Below are 27948 nucleotides of genomic sequence, written 5' to 3' on the forward strand. Positions count from 1 at the left end.
CCTAGGTTGGCAGGAGCTGGGACAGAGCAATGGGAGCTCACCCCGTTGCACAGATTCGAACTGCCAACCTTATGATCAGCAAGCTCAAGAGGCTCAGTGGTTTAGACCACAGCGCCACCCATGTTCCTTTCCCTCTCATATACTCCCACACATGAAGGAACTTCAATGCTATAAGGTTTGGGCCACCAAAAGCGAAAAATTTTATATAAGTGTACAGTGGTACCTTGGGTTAAGACCTTAATTTGTTCTGGAGGTCTGTTCTTAACCTGAAACTGTTCTTAACCTGAAGCACCACATTAGCTAATGGGGCCTCCCGCTGCTGCTGCGCAATTTCTGTTCTCATCCTGAAGCAAAGTTCTTAACCCGAGGTACTATTTCTGGGTTAGCGGAGTCTGTAACCTGAAGCGTCTGTAACCTGAAGCATCTGTAACCCGAGGTACCACCGTTTTGAGATATGGTGGGAAGCGAATGAACCTCTTTCAGCAGAGCACAGCAAAATAATAGCAGGGGGTTGTGAAGTAAGAGCTTCCGAAGGGACTCTTCAGATTGTGTTTTTTAAAAAAGAAAAACGGGAGGAGTTGGCCACCAGAAACCAATCTGAGACTCGTATGAATGTTAGACTCTAAACCCAATCACAGTTATCCAGTTGTGAACTTCTAGTGATGGCCAGACTCTGGTGGGAAAGGTGGAAGCTCACCAGCTCATTCCAGCAAGCAAGAACATATGAGCAAGCTTCAGAAAACGGGGTCCCATGATAATCAAGTCTGGGGGGTGGAGGTAGAGAAGATGAACTGGAGGGATGCTATGTTTTGCAGGTGGAGTTTTTGAGGAGCCATACCTTGGCCATGGCTGCCATCTAGTGGACAGTCCTCCATTTGATCTCGCTTTTGCTCCACAACTACTCTCTTTCAGACATAAAAGACTTTCCTGACTCAGTTGTGGCATACCCCAGGTGCTAATATCCTTGGTTAACCTACATCCCAGCCATTGTAAATCAAGCCTGGTGACTGAAGAGGACTGGGACAGAGGCTCAGAAGAAGCAACGGTGCTTTCTTTGGCCTCTGTTGGATTCGATCTGGGATCAGGGCGCAATTCCTCTGGGTTTTTTTTATCAGTCTAACAAGATTCCACAAAGAAGGGCAACACTTGGATTTAATCTGCACTGTGCAATGACAATCCTGGGGACGGGACTCCATTGCACGCCTGCTCCCCTGCACTGCAAATAGGTGTGCAGGAAGTTTCTGTGACTTGGATAACATTTGGAAGTTGACCAGCAGCCAAGGCTGTCCCAAGACACTTTGTCACCTGAGGTGAACCACAAAATGGTTGCTCCCTCAGATCTACATCAGGGTCAAGGGGAGAATAGAGATCTGCATTGGGTTCTGCTGCCCCCATGAATCCTGCCGCCTGAGGTCACCTCACCTTGCCTCATGGGTGAACTAACCCTGCACATTGCTGACTTGGATGGAGAAGGGTAGGTGGAGGGAATATATGGATAAATTGGTGTGTGAGAGATAGAGAGGCTGGATGATGTTTGGACATTTCCGAATTTTGAACTTCAAACAGAATGCAGTATTTAGGAGGGGAGATCATATTTAGATGTGTGCTCAATGCTCAGCAAGCATGGGGGAGAGGAGGAGATTGAAGAACGGTGTGTGTTGTGGACATGTATGTATAGCCAGTAAGTACGTAGTAGCAGGGATGGGAGAGAGATTTGCTTTGTATTTCAATGCAAACTTACTAGTTCACACTGCCCCAAAGCAAGACATGAACAGAAACACACTACCCTTCGAAATGCACACGTCTCTGAATTTTCACAATGCAGCTCTCCGACCAAAGAGTGGGTACCAAAATTCACACATTAGGAGAAAGAGTGTGTGTAAATGGGCATGTGTTGGGGGGGGGGATATAGCATATAGAAATGGCTTGCCTCAAAGATTGCAAATATGTGTACATTAGACAAAGCTGCATGCAAAATTGAGTTTATCAAAAGGAACACCCAGGAAAATGCTGGGGAATTTTCATGAGGACCTGTAAAAATAAATGATCCTGAACTGATTTATTCCTGCATTTCAGAGGGTTGGACTACATGGCCCCTGGGTACCTTCTAATTCTATGATGTTGAGAACAGGAGAGGTGGGCAGGATGGAGAGAGGAACTGAAATTAACAGATTAGCCCTTCCCTGCCTCCAAGGTTGGGGTCCTAAAAGGAGCACAAAGTGCTTAAATTCTTTGTGATGTTTGAATAGAGAACTGGAAGCAGCGAGTGTTTAGTGCCTGGTGATCCAGCCAGCTTTCTTGATTCTTTGGTCTCTAGCAGACCTTCCCAGGTTAGAGGATACTGGCCTGCCATTGGGTGTTCATAATTCTCATTATCCCCTCACCCTCCATTAATATTTATTTGCTAGGAGGAACATGGTAGACTCTGCAATCTCAACTAATGACTTGCTTGGCATTCTGGCTTTGAAGGCATCCATTTAGCGGTACATACAAGCGGAGGTGTGAAGGGAGAGAAGAATGATTTACCGCAGGAAAGGCAGTTAAAATAAATGTCTGCAAGGCCAGGCACGATCCTGCTAATGGACGAGAGCTGCAAAGAAATCACTTTGGCAAATTTCTCTCCCCGGCTCCTTTGCGCTAATAATGTTGTGGAGAATCGGGAAAGCCAAGGATTTGGGGCCTGCGGGGATGGTGGTGGGAGAGGAGGAAGAAGCACCCAGTGTGATCCATGCAGAGAATGAATGGTGCCGCATATTCTGGAAGGAGACGGAGAGAAGTGGAGGAGAGTGAGAGGCAGAAAAGTGCCCTGGTGTTTGGTGGGCGGCCTCGGGGAAGCCAGCAAAGTGTGACATACCCTCCAACATTTCTCCAGTGGAAATGGGGACGTCCTAAGGAAAAGCAGGACATTCTGGGCTCAAATCAGAAACCGGGATGACTTCTGTAAATCCGGGACTGTCCCTGGAAAATAGGGACACTTGGAGGGTCTGGTGTGATGCTGTGGTTAGACCAACGGCGGCTCATGTGTTGCCTTCCAGATGTTGGAGCCCCAACCAGTGAGACTGATGCTCAGGGAGGATGGGAGCTCTATTCAAAACAACTTCCAGGATAAGCTGCTCTGCCTACATGAAAAGAGCAAGCAAGTGGGAGCCCAGCTCACAGGGGATCCCCCTGTTAGAATTCCTGCTCCATGATTACAGTCATGGGATTGTTGTCTATCACATGGCGGTATATGTTTTGACTCCACAGAGTAGGAAGTGATGGAGACAGGATGTTTGTGTTACTGTGTTCCATGAAGTGGGACTATTGTCCTTTGTTCTTTTTCTCTTTGCTGTCTGATGCTAGAGAGAGAGGGAGCCATGTTGCAGTGCTCCATGTGTGTTTATATGTAAATAAAGTAGATTAGCCAAAATGCTGAGTTGCTGAGGTCTGTTACGCAAAGCTGCAAAGACTCTGCGGATCCCTAAGTGTGCCGGTGTCGGTAGGCATCGGTCGCTGTGATGTTCGGGCAGAAGAAAGCTTTTGAAGCTCCCTAATGATCAACCAGGAGGGAGAGAACATGCCAGTCGGGCATGTGTCTCTGCCAGGGTCCTACTCGAGTGTAGGCCGAGCTCCTGACATCCCCCCCCCTTCAATAAGAAGGACCACCCGTGGTTCAGCACAGACTTTGTCTACAGGAGGGCTGGACCTAGACACATCAAAGAAGCAATTCACTTAAACGCATTGTAAACTCATACAGGGAAATCCAGTAGGGACAGATGGGACTCCACAGCGCCCTCTGGTGTCACAGTGTTATATTGCATATATGACGTATATATGCAAAACACTTTTTCTTTATGAATCTAGCTGAGTCCCAAAGTCTCAGGTGGATTCCTGGTGTCCCCGAGGAAAAGCTTGCCAGGCCTTGTCCACACTGAGTATTACTGTGAGCCAAAGACTTCTGGGCACCGTTCTGGGACATTGTCCTCAAATGGAGCCAATCCCTCAATCCTGGGAAAACCTGAAAAGTAACATGCAAAACCAGCCTGCTTCAACCTGGCTGGGAGAGATACCCTCCTGGCTGAAACCCTCCCAGAGCTGCTGTCAATCAGTGTAGACAATACTGAGCTAAATGGTCCCCAAGGATCTGAGTTGGTTTAAGGCTAGTCCCAGTGTTTCTATGTATTATTTTACTGTTAGTTCTAGATTTTATTCTATTTTATTATTAGTATTTTATTTCGTAAAAAATAACAACCCCAAAAACCTGAAAACTGTTTAGTTTTTAATTTTATGCACTGGTAGTGCACATGCCTTCTTAAACTAACTAGTTCTGATTGATCCCAATCAGGAGAAATAAGTAGCCATTCCACGTGGAAAATGCTAACAGTTTGGGGTGGTGTTGTTTTTTAAGAGATAATGCCTGGTGTTTGGTAGTGCTTAAAAACGATCAGATGCTGCCATCTAGTGGCACACTTCTCAAATTGCAGTTGTCCCTTTCCTTTGAAGACCCTGTGTGCTGAGTTCTTCCCATGGCCTTAGAGCAGTATGCAATGTGTGGGGAGTGGGAAGAGACTTCCGAGTGCAAGTGTGCTTGCACCACAGAATTATATAAAAGCATGACTAGTGCATGGGCAGCTTTACATTCAATCCCTTTCCTTATTGTACCTCCTCAGAGTAGATATGGGTAACATAACTAAATCAGAATGCACGGCCATCGTAACCCTGTCCATATAACTTAGGGGAGGAAACAAGGCAGAATGAGGGTGCCACCACCAATACCTTTCCTTTTAGCTTTCTACCTTTCCTCACGGTTATCATAGGAGCCAATTCCTAGGGCAGGCACAGGTAAACTCAGCCCTCCAGATGTTTTGGGACTACAACTCCCATCATCCCTGACCACTGGTCCTGTTAGCTAGGGATGGGGATGATGGGAGTTGTAGTCCCCAAACACCTGGAGGGCCGAGTTTGCCTATGCCTGTCCTAGGGGCTGCGGGGGCTTCGGTGCTCTCAATAATGTTTTTGAGAGGGCTGGGCCCCCACAGCGTTGATGGGCATTCCCATTCAAATGGTGTGTGTGCACTGAATCCTCTGATCAGTTATGTGAGGTGGGGCTTGCCTGGGCCCCCAAACTATTTTATTCAAGTTGGCATTCTTGGCTGTTGTTCTTTATCATAAATTGCATGCACACCCAGGATTAGACCTAATGAAATCAATGGGCCTATCTTAGTCGTGTCCATTAATTTCCTTGAGTCTATCCTGAATAATACTTAGGTCTTGTCATGCTGGGTGCCATCCTACTATATGTTGAACATCCAGTGGAGCTATGCAGCTGGTACTATTTTTCTAGAAAAAGAGGCACTGGGATTTATCGTGAACGCCTCCCTTGTTCTCTTAGAATGGCACTGGCGCCCACCTGAGAGGTGCCAGAACTGAGTTCCAATGAGTTCTAGCTGAAAAAAGCTGTCACTCGCTGTTACTAGTGTGAGCTCTAGGTGGTGATAGCACATTGTTATTGCCTTTTGCATCACATCAAAAAGAGAAGAGCTTACCTTTGCTCTTTAAAATAAACATGCTTCTTTGCTTTGTTCGGGGGCTACCTGTTGCAGGTGACTTCCAAGGCCCCTCCTGCTCTCCCTTCTTAGGGTTTCTTATTCTTAAACCAGATTTGGACTGGCTACCCCTTCAAAAAAAAAAAAAGTTAAGGTGTTATTAATGCTCATAAATGTGTCACATTGTTAGATAGATAATATTGATTTTTATCACTTTGGTGTTTGCCTCCTTGAACTACTTTGGGAGGAAGGATAGGACAGAAATTTTAATCATCATCATATTAATAGAGAGCTGCCCTGTGCAAAGTAGGATGTGTTATAGTTGGGGGTTAACTTGTCCCCCCTGTGCCATTTTCCTTACAAAGAAAGGTAAATGAATTGCTATTCACCTCCAGTGGATATTCAGAAGTGATCCTATTATCTCCAGCATTTGCCTTCTGAACCTTTCTACAGGTATATGAAAGCCATATCCATCTCATCTCATGCAAAGGTGATCTGCATCTTCTCAGATGTTGCAAAATGGGCATGGTCTGGACATGTCTCATCCTGTCAGGGCTTAGCAGATCAGAGACACAGAGAGAGAGATGCCCCCAATTTTGCACTGATGAGCAACAGACTGCACAATATTCCCTTCATGTGGAATTTGTTGTCTTTTATCTGACAGTGGCTTCAAACAGCAGAGAGAAGAGGCTTGAGTTCTTGACCCCGGTCAGTAATCCAGGTTCCCTTTGTGACTTTGAGCAATCCGCTGTGCCTCAGCTTTCATTTCCCCCTCTGCAGAATGGGGGACTATTGCAATGACGCCTCACAAATTAAAAGTATAACTCTGTCCAAACAAACTGTAAGTGGTACAGGTGGCAGAGGAAATTAGGAGCTCCAAAAAGCATTTGGCCCATAGACTTTCCTGTCTTGGTCCTTAACAACTAATCCATAGCATGCAAGTGTGTTTAGTAATTTTTTTAAATTTTTTTTTGCAAAATCTCAGATCTATACATCTCTTTCCATGCAATGATGACACCAGGCTGGCAACCCACCTTATGCTCTGGAAAATACATCTGCTGTGACAGCAGCAGGGGCCTTTAGGAGGAGAGACGGGACTCATGGGGAAATGCAAATGACTAAGACTTTGTTTATTTGAAGAGGCGAAATCATGTCTGTGTACCACTTCATTCAATTGTATTATATACTTTCCTGGAATAATTGCAGAGTTTCAGAAAGGGTTCCTTCTGTCTCCTTCCCCCCCTTTATAGCTGAGTGGAGGATCTTTTGTTTGTTTTCTGACAAGGCAGAGCACTGTCAGTATTTCCACAAAGCCAAAGCTCCCTAAGTAAAGCTGCAGGAGCCAGGACTGATTTTCAAAACCTGCTGTTTTGTTTTTAATTAGTAAGATCCAAGGACACGGGTGGTGCTGTGGGTTAAACCACAGAGCCTAGGACTTGCCGATCAGAAGGTCGGTGGTTCGAATCCCCGCGACAGGGTGAGCTCCTGTTGCTCGGTCCCTGCTCCTGCCAACCTAGCAGTTCGAAAGCACATCAAAGTGCAAGTAGATAAATAGGTACCGCTCCAGCGGGAAGGTAAACAGCGTTTTCGTGCGCTGCTCTGGTTCGCCAGAAGCGGCTTATTCATGCTGGCCACAGCAGTCTGTGGACAAACGCCGGCTCCCTCGCCAATAAAGCAAGATGAGTGCTGCAACCCCAGAGTCGGTCATGACTGGACCTAATGGTCAGGGGTCCCTTTACCTAGTAAGATCCAGTATTGGTTCCATGTTTTGGAGGAGCTTTGGGCAAGACACCCTTCTTCAGTGAGTCTCTTTCCTCACTGCAGCAAGCCCAGGGGGCTCTTGTCAGTGGGGCCGTTTCTTGAGCACAGGCGCTTGGTGGATGCCTCACTATGCCGACCCTTGGTGGTATGGTCTTAAGGTGCAAAAACACCTTAAGCTGCAAGATTCCTGCTCTGATGTTATTGGCAAATGGCTACAGAGGATTTCATCTTGGACTGAGGGCTGGGTCTCCTGCACCAGTTATTGACTTTAGTGCAGGAAATGAGAGACTGTGCCCCACCTTCACAAGAGTGGGAGGTCGCTGGGCCTGGCAAAGGCAGCAATTCTTCTGGCTGCCTGTTGCTGGATGACCGGTCTGCTTGCAGTAGCCTGGAATATGACTCTCAATACAGTGGTACCTCGGGTTACAGATGCTTCAGGTTACAGGCGCTTCAGGTTACAGACTCCGCTAACCCAGAAATAGTACCTCGGGTTAAGAACTTTGCTTCAGGATGAGAATAGAAATCGTGCGGCGGCAGCAGGAGGCCCCATTAGCTAAAGTAGTACCTCAGGTTAAGAACGGACCTCTGGAATGAATAAAGTTATTAAACCAAGGTACCACTGTATATAGAAATGGTCTCATCTGATGGGCAGAGACTCTCCAGGGTCTTGGACCAAGAGCAGCTCTTTCCATCACTTGCTACCTGAAGTTTGGGGATAGAGATTCCAGAGATTAAACCTGGGACCTTCTTCTTTTTTTTAATACAATGGTACCTTGGTTCTCAAACTTAATCCGTTCCGGAAGTCCTTTCCAAAACCAAAGCGTTCCAAAACCAAGGCACACTTTCCCATAGAAAGTAATGCAAAATGGATTAATCCGTTCCAGACTTTTAAAAACAAACCCTAAAACAGCAATTTAACATGAATTTTACTATCTTTTAGAAGACATCTGAAGACTCCCTGTTTAGGGAGGCTTTTAATGTTTGATGTAGTACAGTATTTTAACATTTTTTTTTGGAAGCTGCCCAGAGTGGCTGGGGAAGCCCAGCCAGATGGGCGGGGTATAAATAAATTATTATTATTATTATTATTATTATTATTATTATTATTATTATTATTATATCTAACGAGACCATTGATCCATAAAATGAAAGCAATAACAATGTACTGCAGTCGCACAATCAATCAATCAGTAGCTGAACTGGCTTCCACACAGTCACAAAAACAAAACAAAAAGCTGCAAAAACAAAAATGCAAAATAAATAGCAAAAACAGACAGACCTCAGCGTAACACTCAAAATGGAAGTATGGCGCTCAAATCGGAAGTGAAACACTCAAATCAGAGCACATTTGGCTTCCGAAAAATGTTCGCAAACCGGAACACTTACTTCCGGGTTTGCAGCGTACTGGTTCCAAGTTGTTCAAGTACCAAGGTGTTGAGAACCGAGGTACCACTGTAAAAACATTTGCAGTCGGTTGATCTAACCAATTACCGTATTTTTCGCCCTATAGGACGCACTTTTCCCCCTCCAAAAATGAAGGGGAAATGTGTGTGCGTCCTATGGGGCGAAAGCAGGCTTTCGCTGAAGCCTGGAGAGCGAGGGGGGGTCGGTGTGCACCGACCCCTCTCGCTCTCCAGGCTTCAGGAAGCTGTCCGCTAGCCATGGGAGAGCTGTGCGAAGTCGCGCAGCTCTCCTACGGCTAGCGGAGAGCTTGCCTGCACCCAGAAGCTTGGGGCGCGCTGAGCTCAGCATGCCCCAAGCTTCGGGCTTCGCGCAGCTCTCCCATGGCTTGTGAATAGCAGCCTGTTCTGGGGGCTGGGGTCGGGGGAAGCTCGGGCTTCTCTCTCACTCTCACTCTCTGAACTCTAGCTGTGCTATTTATATGACTTTTCTAACTTATAGACACATATGCATCTGCGGCTTGGAGGACAACTGGCAAAAGAAAGGGCAGCTGCAATTTCAGCACCGGATCAAGAGACAGCACCTCTCTTTTATCTAAGTCCATCCCAATCGTGAATGGCTCATCCCATTACAAATAGCAAGCATGAGAGCCTCAGTGCCTGGTCATGACCATGGTAGGGTTTAAACCCCACCTTCCTTCCATTCCTCTGTAGCTTCCATCTATGCTGGTTGTTGTTGTTTAGTTGTTTAGTCGTGTCCGTCTCTTCGTGACCCCATGGACCAGAGCACGCTAGGCACTCCTGTCTTCCAATGCCTCCTGCAGTTTGGTCAAACTCGTCCTCTGTCGTCCCCTTCTCCTTGTGCCCTCCATCTTTCCCAACATCAGGGTCTTTTCCAGGGAGTCTTCTCTTCTCATGAGGTGGCCAAAGTATTGGAGCCTCAGCTTCACGATCTGTCCTTCCAGTGAGCACTCAGGGCTGATTTCCTTAAGAATGGAGAGGTTTGATCTTCTTGCAGTCCATGGGACTCTCAAGAGGTTATTTATTTTATGCTGGTTATTTATTTTAATTTTAAAATATACCTTGCACCCCAGGACAACAAATGGTGCCTCTAGCCAAACAGAGCCTTAAATGCTTGTTGAGTGTCTAATTCAGAGGAGAGTGAGGAATGACAACCAAAGGAGTCAGAAGTTTAGTTTCCCTCTGTTCATTTGCCTGGAAGGAATCTAGGTGGCCACCCTGACAACCACATCCAGCTCACTGAGTTGGCCAAGATCGCATAGATTGGCATAGACCTCTGTCTAGTGAAACTAATCAATGGCTAGGAGGAACTTCAACGAAGGCAAAACTGAACAAAAGAAAAATGAAATGTAGAAGATAAAATCCAAAGTCAGAGGAGTAGGAACAGGGTTGTAAAACTTCAACTAAATTGTTAAAATCTGGGGTTGTTGGCAGGTCAAGCAAACTCAACAATTACTCTGCATTTTATGTGCTGCAGTGGTAGCCAATTTGGAAAGCTTCATGCCAGCATCACTTTTTCTAATACCAAACTCCGTGCTGTCGGGCATTGAGGATTGGCACACAAAAAGGGCCACTGGGAATGCCCACTAAGGGAATGGGGGGGGGGTTGTCTAACTTCGCAGCTGCTCTGCTTTAAGACCCTGGTAAAACCTCTCTGTTCTGCCAGAGATGCAGATGTTCTGCCAGACAACGGAGCTGTAAACATTTTTGCTGCTGAGTAGAGCAGTATGAAAACAAACCAAAGGACCATTTTTCTCCCTCCTTGTTTAAACCACAAGGAAAGGAGTGTATTTTGAGGGAAAGGGTTTCAGTGCATGTTGGGTTTTTGCTTTCAGGACAGGGCTTTGGGTATTGACATGGGCCACCAAGTTTCAGAAAAGGCACATACTATAGAGCAGGCATAGGCAAACTCCAGCCCTCCAGATGTTTGGGACTACAATTCCCATCATCCCTAGCTAACAGAACCAGTGGTCAGGGATGATGGGAATTGTAGTCTCAAAACATCTGGAGGGCCGAGTTTGCCTATGCCTGCTATAGAGGCTTTCCTTGTTTTCTATTGATAAGAGGGAAGGTCTGTATTCTTGTGAAAGGGTCTTTCACTGGGCAACTGCCTTGCAGACGTGTTGTCAGACTGGATACCAGTATCAGTGGTTATAGTTAGGAGCTTTGAAGGTAAACTCCTTCTCGGTCATGGAGCTCAGCAATTTAACTGAGATCCAGAAAATAAACTTTGTGAAACCGGAGGTCTTAAAGCCAAAGCAGAGCTCTATGCAAATTGCTGGCTGTTTGGTAAGTTGGTTTAATTTAAATGAGGGGGGATTGTGGACTTGAACACAGCCTGTATTCTGCACCCACCTCCGACCCAGACCTCCTGACCCAGCACCTTCCTCTGAAGTCTAATCTCATAAGGCTTTTCAACGAACAAATGAAACATTTTGCAGCTCATTAAAGCTCCAAATGAGATTCTAGTTGCAATCCATCTGGTGAGGGGGAAAGTCCAAGCAAAGGTCACTAAGGAGTGAGGAGAAAAGCTCCAATTTAGTTAGAACACAAAAAAGAAGTGTGTGTGGGAGAGAACCAAAAGAAAATTCGGCTTGTACCTTAGTGCCTTTGTCCATGGAGTTTTCTTGGCAGGGATACTGGAGTGGCTTTCCGGTTCCTGCTCCAGGTGGATCACGTTTGGTCAAAACTCTCTCCAATACTTTGGCCACCTCATGAGAAGAGAAGACTCCCTGGAAAAGGCCCTGATGTTGGGAAAGATGGAGGGCACAAGGAGAAGGGGATGACAGAGGACGAGATGGTTGGATAGTGTTCTTGAAGCTACCAGCATGAGTTTGACCAAACTGCGGGAGGCAGTGGAAGACAGGAGTGCCTGGCGTGCTCTGGTCCATGGGGTCACGAAGAGTCGGACACGACTAAACAACAACAACACCTTGGTGGTGATCTATATGGGCTTGCTGAGAAGAGCCCCTGCTTGGCTAAAAGACAGTGATGAGAAATGCAGGACACCTTTGTCCTTGAAGAAACTGGGGCTAAGTTTGTGGCACCTCAGGAGCCTACTTTTTTTTACAGTAATGCCAAGTAAATTTCAGCTGATAGCCCTGGCTAGGGAAGCTTGTGGCACTGAAATATGCGCCTCTTCCAACAGAGGAAATTTCAATAGCTTTGGAAAGGAAGAAAGGGGGAATTTGTGAGCGGTGAGCATACTTAAGAAATGTTGTTACAGTTCTTTCCTTTCCTTGTTGCTCGTAACTAAAGGCCAAGTGAGATGACATATTAGCTGCATTCTTCTGCCCACAAGTAAAGGGTTTTTTAAAATTAAAAAACCCCCACAAACTGTCAGCACGGCAGGGTGCCTGCTATAGGTTTGGACCCTAGTATTGGGGTGCAAGGTAGATTTTTAAGCCTTTGCCTCTCTCCTAGAGTATTGATTTGATGCCACCAGTTTGCACAGAAAAACAACAGCTCTCATTCACTTCAGTGGGAACTTTCCAGCTTATACAAATTGATTTATTTTTTTGGGGGGGTAGAATGGAATGGCTAACAGCTCTTGATACTGCAACATTCTGTTACAGAGCCCCAGAGAAGGTCACACATGATGTTTGGGTTTTATTGGAATCTGAGGCTGCAGTAACAAGACCATCCTGGGATGTGAATGATCTGAACTCCCTCCATCTAGATGCTAACCCAGAAATAGTACCTCAGGTTCAGAAATTTGCTTCAGGATGAGAACATAAATTGTGCTCCGGTGGCACGGCGTCAGCTGGAGGCCCCATTAGCTAAAGTGGTTTTTCAGGTTAAGAACAGTTTCAGGTTAAGAACGGACCTCCAGAACGAATTAAGTACTTAACCCGAGGTACCACTGTATGTTTAAATAAACCCTATAGCATAAAAACAACACAGAACCCCCCCTCCCCCCCCAAAAAAAACCTTTTTCAGGTGAGCTGGCCAAATATGGTGACACCATAGATTTGTATAATGGCATTGTGATATTGGTGTCTTCCTGCTTTGAGCCATCGCTGTGCTCACTGTGGGAAGCCAAACCTTTAGTTATGCGTAGTTTGGGGTGATGCCGTGTGAGATATACCCTTTTGGCCATGCGGCCGCACAGTCCTGAACGTCAGGGAGCAGAATGGCACATGGAAGACCCATAATTGGCTCATAATCGTCAAGAACATGAGCCAGGGAAGACCAATGGGGACACGTTGTGGGCAGGATAAGATGTTGATCGTGGTTGGCATTTCAGTCAGAAGAGAGCTACAAAGCAAAACAGACCCTTGGAATATGGAAATTTACCAGGCTGCCCCTCCAACCTTTTAGCACAAATGTGCATTTAAGTGACTATGCATCCAGACCCCCTGGAGAGAAGCCTTTACAAGCCCTGAAATGGGAGAAGGCATTCTGCATTTATGAGAAAAACGAGAGCGCAGGCTGGGTGATTTTTAAATTTTTTTTTAATACTGCACAAATAAACTATCCAGTCTTTGGCTGTCAATGGGAGATTTCCAACACACTGCCTCTTGTCTTCTGGGGCCCATTTTAATTCCACCATATGAAATAGCAGTTGGCTCAGTGTTCCCTCCAGCAGGAAATAAAGCTAGATGAATGGATAGGAATGACTCTGTGGATTTCAGCATGGGGGCCAATATGCATGATGGTTCCATTACCTAAAATGTGAGCTGTCTGGAAGATGAGGATTTCACATTCATCTTTCCTGAAGGAAGGAAGGGTGATAATTTGTCAACTTGGAAAGAAGGACCTTTTAAAATATGCTTTTCTCCTAAAGGTAAAGGGACCCCTGATGATTAGGTCCAGTCATGACTGACTCTGGGGTTGCAGTGCTCATCTCACTTTATTGGCCAAGGGAACCGGTGTACAGCTTCCGGGTCATGTGGCCAGCTTGACTAAGCCGCTTCTGGCGAACCAGAGCAGTGCACAGAAATGCTGTTTACCTTCCTGCCGAAGCGGTACCTATTTATCTACTTGCACTTTGACATGCTTTCGAACTGCTAGGTTGGCAGGAGCTGGGACTGAGCAATGGGAGCTCAACCCGTCACGGGGATTCAAACCGCCGACCTTCTGATCGGCAAGTCCTAGGCTCTGTGGTTTAACCCACAGCGCCACCCGTGTCAGTACACCTCAGTAAAATTGGCTGGATCAGGCCAGTGGTCCATCTAGTCCAGCGTCCTGTTCTTAGCCAGCAAGCAACAGCATTTCCCTCAATTAGGTTTCTCAGGAACATGCATCCAGAAGTTTACGCCCTCTGTTAATAGAAACAGTACATAGCCATCATGAGTAGTAGCTATTGATACCCCCATTCTCCCTGAATTTGTCTAATCCCCTTCTAAACCTATCCAAAGAGGCTTTAATGGATGGTACCCAGCTCTTCCTCGCTGTCTCACCTGAGTGGTACATACCTTGGTTATCTCCCGCTTGGACTACTGCAATGCGCTCTACGTGGGGCTCCCTTTGAAGGTGACTCAGAAACTACAACTACTCCAGAATGCGGCTGCTAGACTGGTGACTGGGAGTGGCTGCCAGGACCATATAACACCATTCCTAAAGGATCTACATTGGCTCCCAGTACATTTCCAAGCACAATTCAAAGTGTTGGCACTGGCCTTTAAAGCCCTAAATGGCCTTGGCCTGTGTACTTGAAGGAGCATCTTTGGCCCCCATCATTCAGCCCGGACACTGAGGTCCAGCTCCGAGGGTCTCCTGGTGGTTCCCTCAATGCAAGAAGTGAAGTAACAGGAAACCAGGCAGAGGGCCTTCTCAGTAGTGGCACCTGCCCTGTGGAATGCCCTACTATTAGATATCAAGGAAATAAGGAACTATACAACCTTCAGAAGACATTTGAAGGCAGCCCTGTATGGGGACGTTTTTAATGTTTAATGTTTTATTATGTTTTTGTATATGCTGGAAGACACCCAAAGTGGCTGGGGCAACCCAGACAGATGGGTGGAGTATAAATAATAAAATTGTTATTGTTTTTAATAGACTCCCATTTCTTTTGCACCACTTTTATCTTCCTGAATTGCACAAAAGAACTAATTGCTAACAACAACATTTCACACTTCAACACCTTTTCTCTAAAGGGACTTTGGTGGAATGCCCATTTTGCTGATGGGCAAACCAAGGCCATGTTGAATTATTAAACTGGAAAATTAGCAGTGACCCATACGCTTCTAGCCAAGGCAAATGGAGAGGAATCAGAGCTCATTATTGCTTCTTCATGCAAGGAAAGGTTACCGATGCTGAAAACTCTCTCTTCCAGTTTTCTGGGCGAATGTGTGAATTACATTATTGAATGTGATATAATTTTGAGTTTAGGTTCCAGTTCAGTGCACGAAGAAAGTACAAAAGGGTGCACTATAGTGCCGATACGCCTGCTTGATTTTCTAGATTTAATACACAGCAAACTGGAAGTAAATGTGAATCATTATCTTTTGACAGAGAATGATGGTTTTGCTTTGCAATATCAATTGAATGCTCGTGGGCAAAGATTCTGCCCTAGTTGCTGTTGAAAATTCTTGATTAGATGTTCGGTGGTGACGGTTTCCCATCTTCGCTGTAGATCTTTGCCTCTTTCCTAATCTCCCTTGTCATATATATTTTCCTAATCTCCCTTGTCATATATATTTTCCTATTTGAGAATGCCATTAAAAAGCCTGGCTCTTTAAGAGGCAGAAACTGTTGCCTTTCCCTCTACAGTATAAGTGAACGGAAAATGGAGATGAAGTAATTTTACTGGAGGTTTATGAAACAGACCAATATTATAACGATGATGACAACGACCTGAAAGAATCTACTGCAGAGATTTAATGACTGGCCCTGGGAATACCAGAGGCAGCCCATTGCCATGATATTGCTTTGGTGGTTGATACAGATAACTGTCATTATGTATTAATCTCATCTGGGAAGAAAACTATGCACTCTTCTGCAAATATTGGGGAAAATTCTGCAGGCAGTCTTTTTTTTTGCTGCTAAAGAGGGGATAAGGTCCGTATAATTAAAGCTATGGTTTTCCCAGTAGCGATGTATGGAAGTGAGAGCTGGACCATAAAGAAGGCTGAGCGCCGAAGAATTGATGCTTTTGAATTATGGTGCTGGAGGAGACTCTTGAGAGTCCCATGGACTGCAAGAAGATCAAACCTATCCATTCTGAAGGAAATCAGCCCTGAGTGCTCACTGGAAGGACAGATCCTGAAGCTGAGGCTCCAGTGCTTTGGCCACCTCATGAGAAGAGAAAACAGCAGAATCAGAACCTACACTGAAACAGCAGGAAAAGTGCAGAGCAGTTGCCCGGCTGGCTTCCCAAGGGAGGCCTCTTCACAGTTTTCCTGTTGTTTTGGTGTAGGTTGTGCTTCTGCTGTCTGCTCTCAAATGGTAGCATTTTAATGCTTTCTGGTGGTTTTTTTTTGTTTTACTTGGTTTCATCAAAATTGCAGCTGCCCCCGGAGTCCTGTTGAAGAATGGTAAAAATCACATATATAAATAAAACCTACTAAGATGAGCATATTTTAAACAACAAACATATCTAATGTAACACATTTTGGGGGCTACACTAAATCCACCAGGACTTGGTGAGAATGGAGTGTTTCTAGATCAGTGGTTTTTTCCTGTTGTTTTTTTTTTGTGTGTATAATTTTTATTAAATTTTCTGTTTTACAATTTAAAATACTCATTTTTACACCCTTAAGATATCAGTGACTTCCCTTCTTCTTTACCCATGGTTCATTTTACATATAATAAATCCTGGCATATTTTACAAAAAAAGAATGCCATTCAGTATTCCATTATTGCATCCAGCAAAACATAGCTGTCAACGTTTCCCTTTTTTAAGGGAAATTCCCTTATTCCGAATAGGATTCCTCGCAAGAAAAGGGAAAAGTTGACAGCTATGCAGCAAAACTTATTTACACTGTTGACTTTATCTTAATGCTGTCTGCGTTTTCAGCTGTACATAATTATTTCCCATATATTCAATAAACGTTTTCCAATCTTTCTATGTCAGTGTTTCGTATTACAGGGACTACACGGAAGCTTAAAACCTCCTTGCTTGGCTATAAACTTCTATAGGTGAAATGCCGTCGGACGTTGTGCTTTTACTAGCAGTCTCAGCTGCAAGAGCGTGAGCCTTAGAAGGAGAACGTGAGAATCCCTTTGGAGCAACCCGTGTTTAGACATCACAGCGCTTAGGTACAAACAGGCGGGAGAGACTTATCTCCGCCCACAGGCGCGCGGCTCTTCCCTCGCCTCCTCTGTGGCGCCAATGACTTCTCCTATTCCCTTGGGCTCTTTTGCATAGCCACGCCCCTCCGCTCTCGGGGCTGCGCGCTGGGCAGCCATCTTGGACTCCTCGGCGGGGGCAGCGCGGTTACCATGGAGACCGCCGGGACGCGGCGCGGCCTGTGAAGGAACCCACAGCCCGACTCAAGTCCGTCCCTGGTATTTGTTCCTAATTTCGAGCCTTTCAGCACTTCTCCTAACCGAAAATAATAATTCCCGAGTCCTCCCCAGGTATTCTGGGGAAATAGGGACTTGACTTTGGTCTATCTAGCTCAGTATGGTCCGTACTGGCTGGCAGCGGCTCTCCAGGACTTCAAGGCAGCTCTAAGGGGAGATGTCGGAGCCTGTCCTCAGATCTGTGTACAGGATTCTTGACTGGGGGGGGGGGGTGTTGGGCAAAAAGTGGTTGAGATTTTTGTGTGTGTGGGGGGGGGGGTCGCACCAAAAGTTGAGTTGTTGAGTTTTTGGGGAGATCCCAGATCATGAACATTTTCTTTTAAATGTAAATAAAAATAAACCCAGGCTTCTGGTATCTGTTTGAAGGGCAGGCTTTGTTAAGGGGGGGGGGGGCAGAACCTCAGTTTCAAGATTTATATGCAATTTATACACTGTGTGTGTATATAGTCAGTGCTTTTTTTCTGGGGGGATTCAGGGGTACGCATACCCCTCAACATTTTGTGAATCTTTGTACTTTTGACCATTAACTGTATTTATTTTTCCCGATTTGAACTATAAAATGGTGATTTTCTTGAGTCAAAATGAGAGTTCCCCTAAACATTTTTAAGGAAAAAAAGCACTGTGTATTGTAATTTATACACTATGGAGTGTGTAGCCAGAATCCAACTGGTGCAGCTTAAGCTCCCACCACCCTAGTGGAAGTATGGAGATATATATATATATTTGCTTTCGTAGATTTTCACGGGTACAGGAATGCAGGTTTTGGTGTCTTCGGGTGTCTTCCCGTGTAAGAGTCGGGGTGTCTGGGCGACGTTTCGACGAGGTCTCACTCGTGTGAGACCTCGTCGAAACGTCGCCCAGACACCCCGACTCTTACACGGGAAGACCTCGTCGAAACGTCGCCCAGACACCCCGACTCTTACACGGGAAGACACCCGAAGACACCAAAACCTGCATTCCTGTACCCGTGAAAATCTACGAAAGCAAATATCTCACCTCTACGGGGAGGATACCTTCCAGCTTGAAGATGACGAGTGAGACCTCGTCGAAACGTCGCCCAGACACCCCGACTCTTACACGGGAAGACACCCGAAGACACCAAAACCTGCATATATACACGAAGCCAAGCCAGAGCACAACTAAATGCAGCACAGCCATCTTCTCAGAAAAACTCTTCACAAGCTCAAGAGGTCAAGACACGAAAGCTTTAGCAACTAATCTACACTTAATGACCCACCCAGTGGTATTCAGAATATCACTCATGAAATCACCCAAGATATCCCTCAAGTAATTAAGGAACAAAAGAAGAAAAGGCACACTAATCTAGGAACTTCCTCTCTGCCCAGAACGTTGGAGGCTATACACCACACCCCTCAACAGTATTTATAGGAACTCAAACACCAGACTCTGCTCTGTTCCAGTAACAAGAAGCCGAAAGCACCAGCCTGAAGATGACGAGTGAGACCTCGTCGAAACGTCGCACAGACACCCCGACTCTTACACGGGAAGACACCCGAAGACACCAAAACCTGCATTCCTGTACCCGTGAAAATCTACGAAAGCATATATATATATATATATATATATATATATATATATATATATATATATATATATATATAACTTCCCCTGTTGCTCTTCTGCTTGCCATGCAATCTGTAAAAGCAACAGATGCCAACAACAGAGAGAGGGGGGGGGGTCCCACCTGTTCTGCCCCCAGAAGGGTCAGTTTATTTAGTGATAGCAAATCTGTGTATTAGTATTAGGTAGAAGGAATAACCATTCTAACCCCTTTAAGAAAAAATAGTGCCCCTCCCTTTTAGATCTCTCCCACACCCCAGTTTATCTGCAGCAATGGGAAAGGCAAGGCCCTAGAAAGTGCCTTCCTCTTTCTCATCCTTGGCTCTGTCCTGTAAATAGCATATCCCCCCACTTCCCTGAAACTACACCCCTTATTGGATGCTCTCAGCATCTTCTTTGTCCTTCTTCCCTCCAGCTGCTCCCACACTTCCAGCTTTGCCCTGGATTGGCTTTGGAACACCAGAAATTAGACTCCCCCATCCACCCCTTTTTTGCAATGCTAAAAGTGTTTCTTCTACAAGGGCCTTTAGTAGAAGGTTTTACACTATTGGGACATATATAGTTTTGTTAGATAGTAATACTGAGGATTAGTGAGCTCTAGCCCTGCCTCAGAAGTGTCCTGAGTAAAAGCCATGGTAGTAAATCTGCTTTGTATGTCTGCAGCATTGGCAGAACTCAAAATTAGCATAACGTAAAATTACTGTTAGCCATTTCTAATGAACCCATGAAACAACCACAAGGTGGCAAGCTTTAGACATTATGAAATAGTTTGAGATGTTTTATAATTTTTCCTTTTCTTCCTTTCATACAGATTGTTTCAGTATTTGGGGTCAAGATGTCTAAAGAGCAGGAAGAACAGGATTTGCAGAAATTCCTTAGAGATGTGGATGAAGTTAGTAAGTCAGCCATAAGTTTGTTTGAACAGTACCTTGCATGAGCTGAGCATGTCCCAGCCAGTCAGCAGCACCTGATTTTTCACTACAGCATCCTTTGGTTTAATTATAGGGAGGTTCTTCTTCTTTGCTAGAGAAGTACCCCGCTCAGCTAAAGCGGGAGAAATTGAAATTACTGCTGAGCCAGTTTTTCTTGAGCTCCACTGTAAACATACTTACACTGCCTTTTTAAACAACCCCCAAGTGTTTGAGTGTGGTTTGACCCTCTTAACTTTGCCTTTCAGTTTCCTTTTTACCAATCTCCTCATTTTGGGGAAGTTGCCTCTTTTGAAATCAAATGTGATTGTGTTTGATTTTCTTGGCAATTGGCCCTGTGCATGTGGTTGCTTTACCTTTCATTCTGTAAAACAATAATAAATGACCCATTAGTGTTCTACACCTGAGGCAGCTGACACAAGAAGAAATGACTTTCACTACACAGGGATTTCAACCTGGATTTTATAAGAGGAAAATAGGAAGCTGCCTTGTATCAGGTCTGACTGCCCATCTAACATTCTCTACTCTGACTCTCCAGTGCCTCAGAAAGAAAGAATTCCCATTAACTAACTGATTATTTAGATCGGAGTTGCCAGAGATTGAGCCTGGGTCATTGTGCAGGCAATTCGTGTTCTCGAGCATTCTGCTGTGATCCTTTCTTAAACTCAGTATTTTATCCTCTTTGCTGTACTGACTGATTTGCTGAATTACACCTATGATGAAATGAAGCGTTTATATCACACCTTTCATCTGTGGTACAGCACACAGAGTTCTCAGTGGGTCTCTGCAGGGACTGACCAGCCCCAGAATTGCTTAACTTTGATGAGGTTGCTGCTACATGTGCCTTCAGATCATGCCCTGCGTAATGAATCCAGTGCCACCTTTTAGAATAACATCTGTCAGGAAATGAAAATTCTGTGTCACTTAACGGGCTATTGTTGGTCCCTTTGAAATTAGTCACCTGTGATGAAGCTGCAGCTCCCCTTGACCACCGAATAGCACCAGAACCATCAGCTTGCATGGATTTTAAAATCAAGAGTTGTAAAACACTTTATTTAGACAACACATTTCTAGCCATTATCTGACCATTCAAGTAGTATGCTGCAGCTTACCCTGAACACCTTCCTAAAAGAATTAAGAAGCATAGGAAAGACATCTTGAAAGCACCAAGATAGTGAAAGAAGCAGATGATTTATTGGAACAACTCTTTCTAGTAATAGTGTTCAGAGATGCAAAGATTTGATCACCAGACTACACAGCATTACAGCTATATCTGACAAGTTCTGCTGTCGGTAATCCTTTGATTTACTTGTTCTCTGTGTTGCAAAAATTGCCTTAAAAATTGATGCTAGCAACTGCTTTCATGACAATCAATAATTTAAAAGCCTCCTAGTTTGGCTTTTTTTTTAATGCTTATGAGACTATGAACTTGACGGCTTATTCCATACAATAATTTTGGTAACTCTTTGTAAACATTGTTTTATTTACACAGTTTCAAAATCTTTTTGAGGTAGATAATCTGAACCCTGAGATTTGGAAAAAGAGCACAGAGCTTTATAGAAATACGCATAGCAAATAGTATTTGGTGACAAGCAATGCGGTACAACAATAAATAACCCACCTTCCCGCATAGAAGGGGAAGGATGACTAATGCAAAACACTCCTACCCTCATTTGAAAAACTGTGTATCAGTATTATAAAAATGAGCTTCTTTGAATGTTATTTATATCCTGTCTTGGTTGCTAAAATGCTGTTCACTTTGGCTAGCCTTTGGTTTATTGTACCTAGCACACTATCACATAAAATCTCTAGCTCTGTGATATAAAAACTGCCCTATTCTGCTGCTTCTTTTCTTCCTCTTCTCCTTGTCTTGTCCTAAGGGAACTACTACTTAATACACGTTTTATATTTCTAAAAGAAGTGTTTTTCTCCCCAGTTTTTCCCCATGGTGGCATCAGTATAGAAAAATCTGAAGCCTTATCAGAGTGACACATCTGTAATCTAATTAATTTTCTGCTCCAGCTTCTCCCCACACACTTTTAAACAAAATGAGGGAGAAGATAAAGGTACAAATACAGTGATTATGCCACCATTTTGTAATGAAAAGATTACTGAAAGCTGTTCAAGGATATAATGTGGAAATAAAAAACCTATATTCATCATTTATGCAGCCCTCTAGTATATAGTGATTCTCACATAACTTTCCACTCCAAACATCAGACTGAAATATATTTACAATTTCATAAACTACTTCACGTGGATGGTTCACTGGGTGACTTTGTTAAGATTCAAATACGTATTGTTTTAAGAAATCCCCTTGTAAAAGCAGAAAGGAATTGTCAGTCATTGTGATGTATTTATTGTTCTAATATTGTCTGACCCGTATCTAATCAGCTTCAAATTTTGTCTGAATGTTTCTTTGCTGTTTCATGCAGCATAAGCTAAATTGTTCAAAATTGCCAGTCCCATAATTTGCTGTACAATTCTCTATAAGTCCTAGGTATTTGGTTTATTACCCAGTGTTTTGGAGAAACAATTCTAGTTGTCACAATCATATGAAAGAGGAGAGTTGCCTTATCCTTTGTCATCTGTCCTTTACTGTATGACTGCATCCTGTGCACTCCCGTGACTGGTTTGTAAAGCTGTGTACACACCATGTTAGCCCCACTCCACATCTATCCTGTACTTTTTTGAGGCACTATGCATTTCCATCCTTTTCTCCCCAAATCAACTCCAATGTTTCAATTTGAAACATAAGCCTCGTGAAGACATCCATACCCCATCTCTGCCCACTGGTGTGGACAGACAGCAGGTGACATGGAATCACATGTACACATTGTACTGATGTGTACAATGATGTGTAAATGTGATTTACACAGCAGGGAATAAATGGCCTTGCTGCATTTTAAGCCAGTAATGTTTGCACAGCCTGTGCTGGAAAGAAAACTTTAGGGAAGCCTTTTTCGAACCAGGTGTCCTTCAGATGTTTTGAATGACAACTCCCATCAGCCCCAGCATCATAAGGTAATGCTGGGCGAGGGCTGGTGGCAACTGTAGTCTAAAACATCTAAAAGGCAGCAGGCTGAGGAAGACTGCCTTAGTATCAGCATCGAGTTTAGAATTTATTGCTTCTTTCTTTGAGTGTGGTCCTCTGCATCCGTAGTGCGGCATCTTTTGATTTCCTCTGCTGTCTGCTTTACTTGCAACGTATAGACAGGGGTTGTACAGGTCATCTGAGAAGACGGGAAGATGATGGTTGTTCTTTGTTTTGGTTTTGCTTTCTGCAGTATCCCCAACTCATCTCGCCTCTACCCCCTCAGTGAATTAGAACTGGCTTTCCAATTCATGACTTGGAGAAATCTCAATTATTGCTTGGGTCATCCATTTTCATATAAACACGAGTGCAACAAAGCCAGAACTTCAAGGAGAGCAGGCGTCCAGAACAGCCAATCTGTTCTGCAGAGATAAAATGCTGACTTCAGAATTAAATCTTGGCCTAGTTGCACTGCTTTGCAAAAACATTTCTCTTTTTATATCTTTCTCAATGTTTTGAAAGTGGTGTACATCATGCCAGCTTCTGAGAAAGCCCCCAAATTAAATCTGAGCTGAGCAATTTGTTCAGCATTGAGTCTACATCAAAATGTTACTTTGCCAGAGGGCAGCACCTGGTTTGCATATTTACAGTATTTATTTTTTTTTTAAAAATTGTTTGCATATTTGAGTCATAGGAAGTTAACATAAAATATTCCTTTCTTGAGCATGTTGACTACCACTCTATGCAAGTCATAGGTGAGTATCACTTGAATTCTAAGTTCTTGAAAGTTAAAAATAAATGACAGAGAAATAAATATTTCTAAGGGTCTTTTAAAAACAAACCAAACACCCAATATTACAGTTTTCCTTTTGCCATTCCAATTTAAAACACATCTGTGCAACCATGAGGGATAGAAGATTTGTTTTCCTACAAATATCAGATTTGTAGGATTCTAGCTAGAACATCACATTTAAAACAAAAATCATATTATATGATTAACAAATCAGCGTGGCATTTATGATCTGTAAAACAATATTAATAACACTAACAAAATAGCAACTAAAAGCTAAGCACTGTTAAGTTCATCCACACGTTCTCCATGTCCCCCAAAACTATGGTCTTTGTTCATTAAAATACACATAAAATACACATAATGCCCACTCTTAAGCCAGCTCAGCCAGATACTGCACCGGCTGGGGTCCTTGGATAGTGGGCCATGGTGGAGATGATGGGGTCCTTGGGCCTACCACTGGTGGTAAGGTGGATGTTGACTCTGGGTAGCCTGCCCCGTGGCACCTTTGATGAGGAAGTTTGATAGATTAGTTATTATTAATCTCAGGGTTGTGGGCTTGAGCACCATTTGGGCACAATATTCCTACATTGCAGAGGGTTGGACTCAATGACCCACATGGCCCCTTCCAGCTCTATGATTCTATATGTTGCTCTTGATAATCAGGAGGTCCCTTCCCCCTTGAGGAATTCAGAGACAAGCCTGTCCCTCTAGAGTACTGAGTTGTGGCTGCCCTTGGTGTAGAAGCCGACCAAGAGGTCCAGCGGTGCCTGCATGCTCATGATGCTCTTGCTGTGTGGCATCCCATCCGCCAGCAGGTGCTCCAGCTTCTGCCACACCTGGGTGGCAGCAGAGGAGGCTGCTGCTGAGGGCAGGCAAATTTCTATTTGGCTTAGCTTTTCTCTGGTTGGTGTGGTTTGTTATGCTCTTATACTTTGTATTACGCTGTGGCTTTTATTGATTTGTTTGTTGTCCTTATTTGTCCTTTACTTGCTCGTTGCCCTGGAAGCCGTGTGCAGAAGCAGTGGGATGTAAATTTCTGAAACCTATTACTCAGGGCAGGAGTGAACTCCTTATTTTCTATTTTCTATTCCACGCTTAATTGTTTCGTTTTTCTTCCCGTTTCCAGCCAACCTGATTCAAGGCCTAAATTCCACAGACCCTTCTATCCAGGAGAAAGCCATTGCAGACACAGAGAAAAGATTAAACTCCACTGCTGTCAAATGTGAGGATAAACACAAGCCCACAGTGGACAGAACATGCATCAATACACGAGCCCCGGTAAAGCTACGCTAATCCCCGTACCCTGATGGTACAGGGGACTTTGAACAATTACATATTGTACTTTTAAGCTATTATATAGCAAACCAGGTGAGACTTCTGTTTACAGGATGCCACTTTTGCCTTTTGTCAAGTTTCTTTTCTTGGAAGAACTATTTAAGGTTTCTCTGTATGCTGCTAATTGCTGTATCATTTCCCAACGTTGCTTAAATGCACATAATATTAAAACGAAATGCCACTGTTATTTGAGAACAGTGTGTGTCAATATTAGGAGAAATAATCTCCTTTTTATAGCCCTTTCCTGCTGTTTCCTTGCTTTGATTGTTTGTCTCTGATTATTCTGTTTGCTCATTCTCATTGACAGTTCAGATTGTTCTTGAGTATAGCTGACTGAGGCCTGCATTCATGTTGGTATCACAGTTAGATGGTAGTAGATTGGCCTATGCCACTTCTGACTGCAATTGAGGGCTGCCATTTTTTGCCTTTAAAAAACCTGCAAGTTGAAAATAGCATTGTAGCCTAGCCTTCTTCTTGTGCTAATTTTCTAAGGGTTTTTTTTGGTTTTTTTTAATGGCATCCCCTAATCTGTAACCTGTAGTCTGTAAGTGCAACAGACCATTCTACCATTTCCCTGTAATCTCATCCTATTTTGTAATCTAAAGACAGTCTGACCATTCTATCACTATGGGACTCCGTCATCTCATTCCACCCCATTGTTCTGCATGTTTAGATACAGACGGACTAACTTCCTCAATCAACTGTAGCAAAATTAAACTGGCTCCAGTTATGAAACTCTCACACTTTTTTATTATGGGCTAGTAGAAGCTTGACACCCCCCCTGCAAAAAATAAATAAAACACTGAAAGCAGGAGTTTTCGTCGAATTGGGACGTTAATTATGAAATGTACAACAGCATGCCATTATTGCTGTTTTAAAGTGTCAGTCCACAATGGCAATTTACCCTGTTGAAGTGTCTGCAAAATCCTTCTCCAAATTGATTTTAGTTTCCTAAGCCCTGAATTACTGGGTGGGAGGGAGTTTTTTTTTGTTTCCTTCCCGTGGCTTTTAATGCTCCTGACGGAATTAATTTTGACAGCTGTTGAAAATGTTCTTTTTGAGGTTATTATAGGTTATTATTATTTTTTAAGTGGCTTTGAAAAATGAGCCTCATTTTCTTTTCATGCAGCAGGTACCATTAAAAAAACACCACAGCCAAGCAGTATGTTGCAGCACTTTCTTTCTTCCTCCGAACTTGCAACTAACTTTTTGCTTTGATGCACCTCTTTTAGGATTTGCCAGATCAGCAGGAAACAATGAATCCAGGTAAGCGGCTCAGTACGTTGCTCCAGTGTATTTTGAACTGGGAGTACTACAGGAATCTCTGTGATATGCAGGTTGAACAAAGGATGCATACATGTATTGTAAGCAAACTCTAGCCCAGGTTCTACATTTGCCCATGTATGGGTGGGTCTTGAAAGAAAGCCATATCCCAAGAGACTCCTCTGCTGTTTTTGTTTGTGGGGATGCATGGAATGAAAAGGAACAGATCCTGTTTCACAGATTGGCTGTCCGTCTACTGTCAACCTATAGACCGGCTACCCCATCAGATACATACACCTCTGTGAGGACGGAGTGTCATGGTAGTAGTAATTCTGCTGTTCTTTGTCAGAGCCCTACGATTAATTGCACATGAGTTAAGGGGTGGGCAGTGTTGACATGTCCTCAGACTCTTTCCCCTTTGCCTTGATTGGCTCCTTGAGTTTCCTGTATCTAGTTGAGGGACTGGAATGCCAGTTATCTCTACTAATCCTGAGACATCTTACACCATTAAAGCCACTTTTTCTTTTAAATTCCCAAGTCAGAACTGGTTTCATTCATCTACATAACAAGCCCAGATGGCTTGCATCTTCAGTGTGTGAAGTGCTTTTCAGTATCTTTTAATCACTTCATTATCCAGAAACTAGAAAGACCCTGTCGCCTAGAAATGTGGGTTTTTTCAAATGTAGGGATAAAAATCACTATCAGTGCTATGGGTCTCTGTTTAAATGGAAGCTTATTACCCCTGTTCTGATTTGATGTCACATTAATGAAACAGCCCTTTTCAATTTCCATTTCACATCTCAGATATGGCTTTGCTCTTCAATTTTACCTTCATCTTTCCCCTTTCCAAAGCGATCAAGCTCTTTTTGTTTGATTGAACTTGCATCTCCGCTTTCTTGGCTTTTAGAGAGTTTCATGGCCGTTTTAGAAAAGGATGCCAAAGAGCGAGCAAGGAAAAGGAAGCACAATGAAGCCTTAGCAAACGGTAACAGTTTGGTTTTGACATGTCAGGGGAAGGGGTGGGAGCTGTCTAGAAAGAAACCTTGGTTTTAACCCAAGTGATGAAGCTGTTATATTTTATTTATTATTTATTTTACAGATTTATAAACCACTGTGCCAAAGCTATTGAAGTGCTGCTGAAGAAATACAACCTGGGCCGTTAATAATGATTTTGCAACCCATACAGCACATTGGCGACAATTATTCACACAATTAATATTCTTGTTCAAAAACAAATTTTTACCATTTATCAGATTTGTGAGAATAGGACAACTACTTACAAAATGCCATGAAAACTTACAAGCTATCTAAAATAAAGTGTCGGATTTTACTAAGTTCTTACAACTTCTTGACTCAATTTTTATTTTTTCTTGCTTTTTAGGTAAGTTTAAGAAGAAGGTAGGTAATTGACAGGGCCAATTTATTGGGGTTGGCTGATAGTCCACTCCCTGAGCACAGTTTTCTGGGCTTCCTCAGTAGTCTTAAGCTATTTAGTTCTTTATGCTTAAGCCAAAAAATTGTTTCTATAACTACATTTAGCACCAATAGTCACATTAATGGCTTGAGAGTGCTGAGGACGAAATAGCAGCTCTTCAACTTTATGGACTGCTAGAGCGAAACGGGTACCGTATTTTTCGCCCTATAGGATGCACTTTTCCCCCTCCAAAAATGAAGGGAAAATGTGTATGCGTCCTATGGGGCGAATGCAGGCTTTCGCTGAAGCCTGGAGAGCGAGAGGGGTCGGTGCGCACCGACCCCTCTCGCTCTCCAGGCTTCGCGCAGCTCTCCACAAGCCACGGGAGCCCGGCGCCCGGCTCCCGCTGCTTGTGGAGAGTTG

At 43.9% G+C, this 27948-nt stretch overlaps 1 protein-coding gene across 7 annotated transcripts in view; it reads left to right on the plus strand.

Annotated features, from left to right (window-relative positions):
* The first annotated feature begins 17005 nt into the window (after positions 1 to 17005).
* The window catches only part of TTC12 (tetratricopeptide repeat domain 12), a 37482-nt gene continuing 26539 nt past the window's right edge, over positions 17006 to 27948 (plus strand). For 4 of the 7 annotated variants that reach the window (XM_082200972.1, XM_082200975.1, XM_082200974.1 and 1 more), the window contains exons 1-5: positions 17006 to 17158; positions 19569 to 19653; positions 24640 to 24791; positions 26081 to 26114; positions 27019 to 27096. In XM_082200972.1, the coding sequence (XP_082057098.1) occupies positions 19593 to 19653; positions 24640 to 24791; positions 26081 to 26114; positions 27019 to 27096 (325 nt within the window). In that variant the 5' untranslated portion in view covers positions 17006 to 17158; positions 19569 to 19592. Of the gene's footprint in view, positions 17231 to 19568; positions 19654 to 24639; positions 24792 to 26080; positions 26115 to 27018; positions 27097 to 27948 lie in introns of all 7 variants that reach the window. The other 3 variants (XM_082200978.1, XM_082200973.1, XM_082200976.1) reach the window with 3 other exon arrangements.

Source organism: Podarcis vaucheri (assembly GCF_965113315.1).
Source record: "Podarcis vaucheri genome assembly, chromosome: 15".
Taxonomy (NCBI): domain Eukaryota; kingdom Metazoa; phylum Chordata; class Lepidosauria; order Squamata; family Lacertidae; genus Podarcis; species Podarcis vaucheri.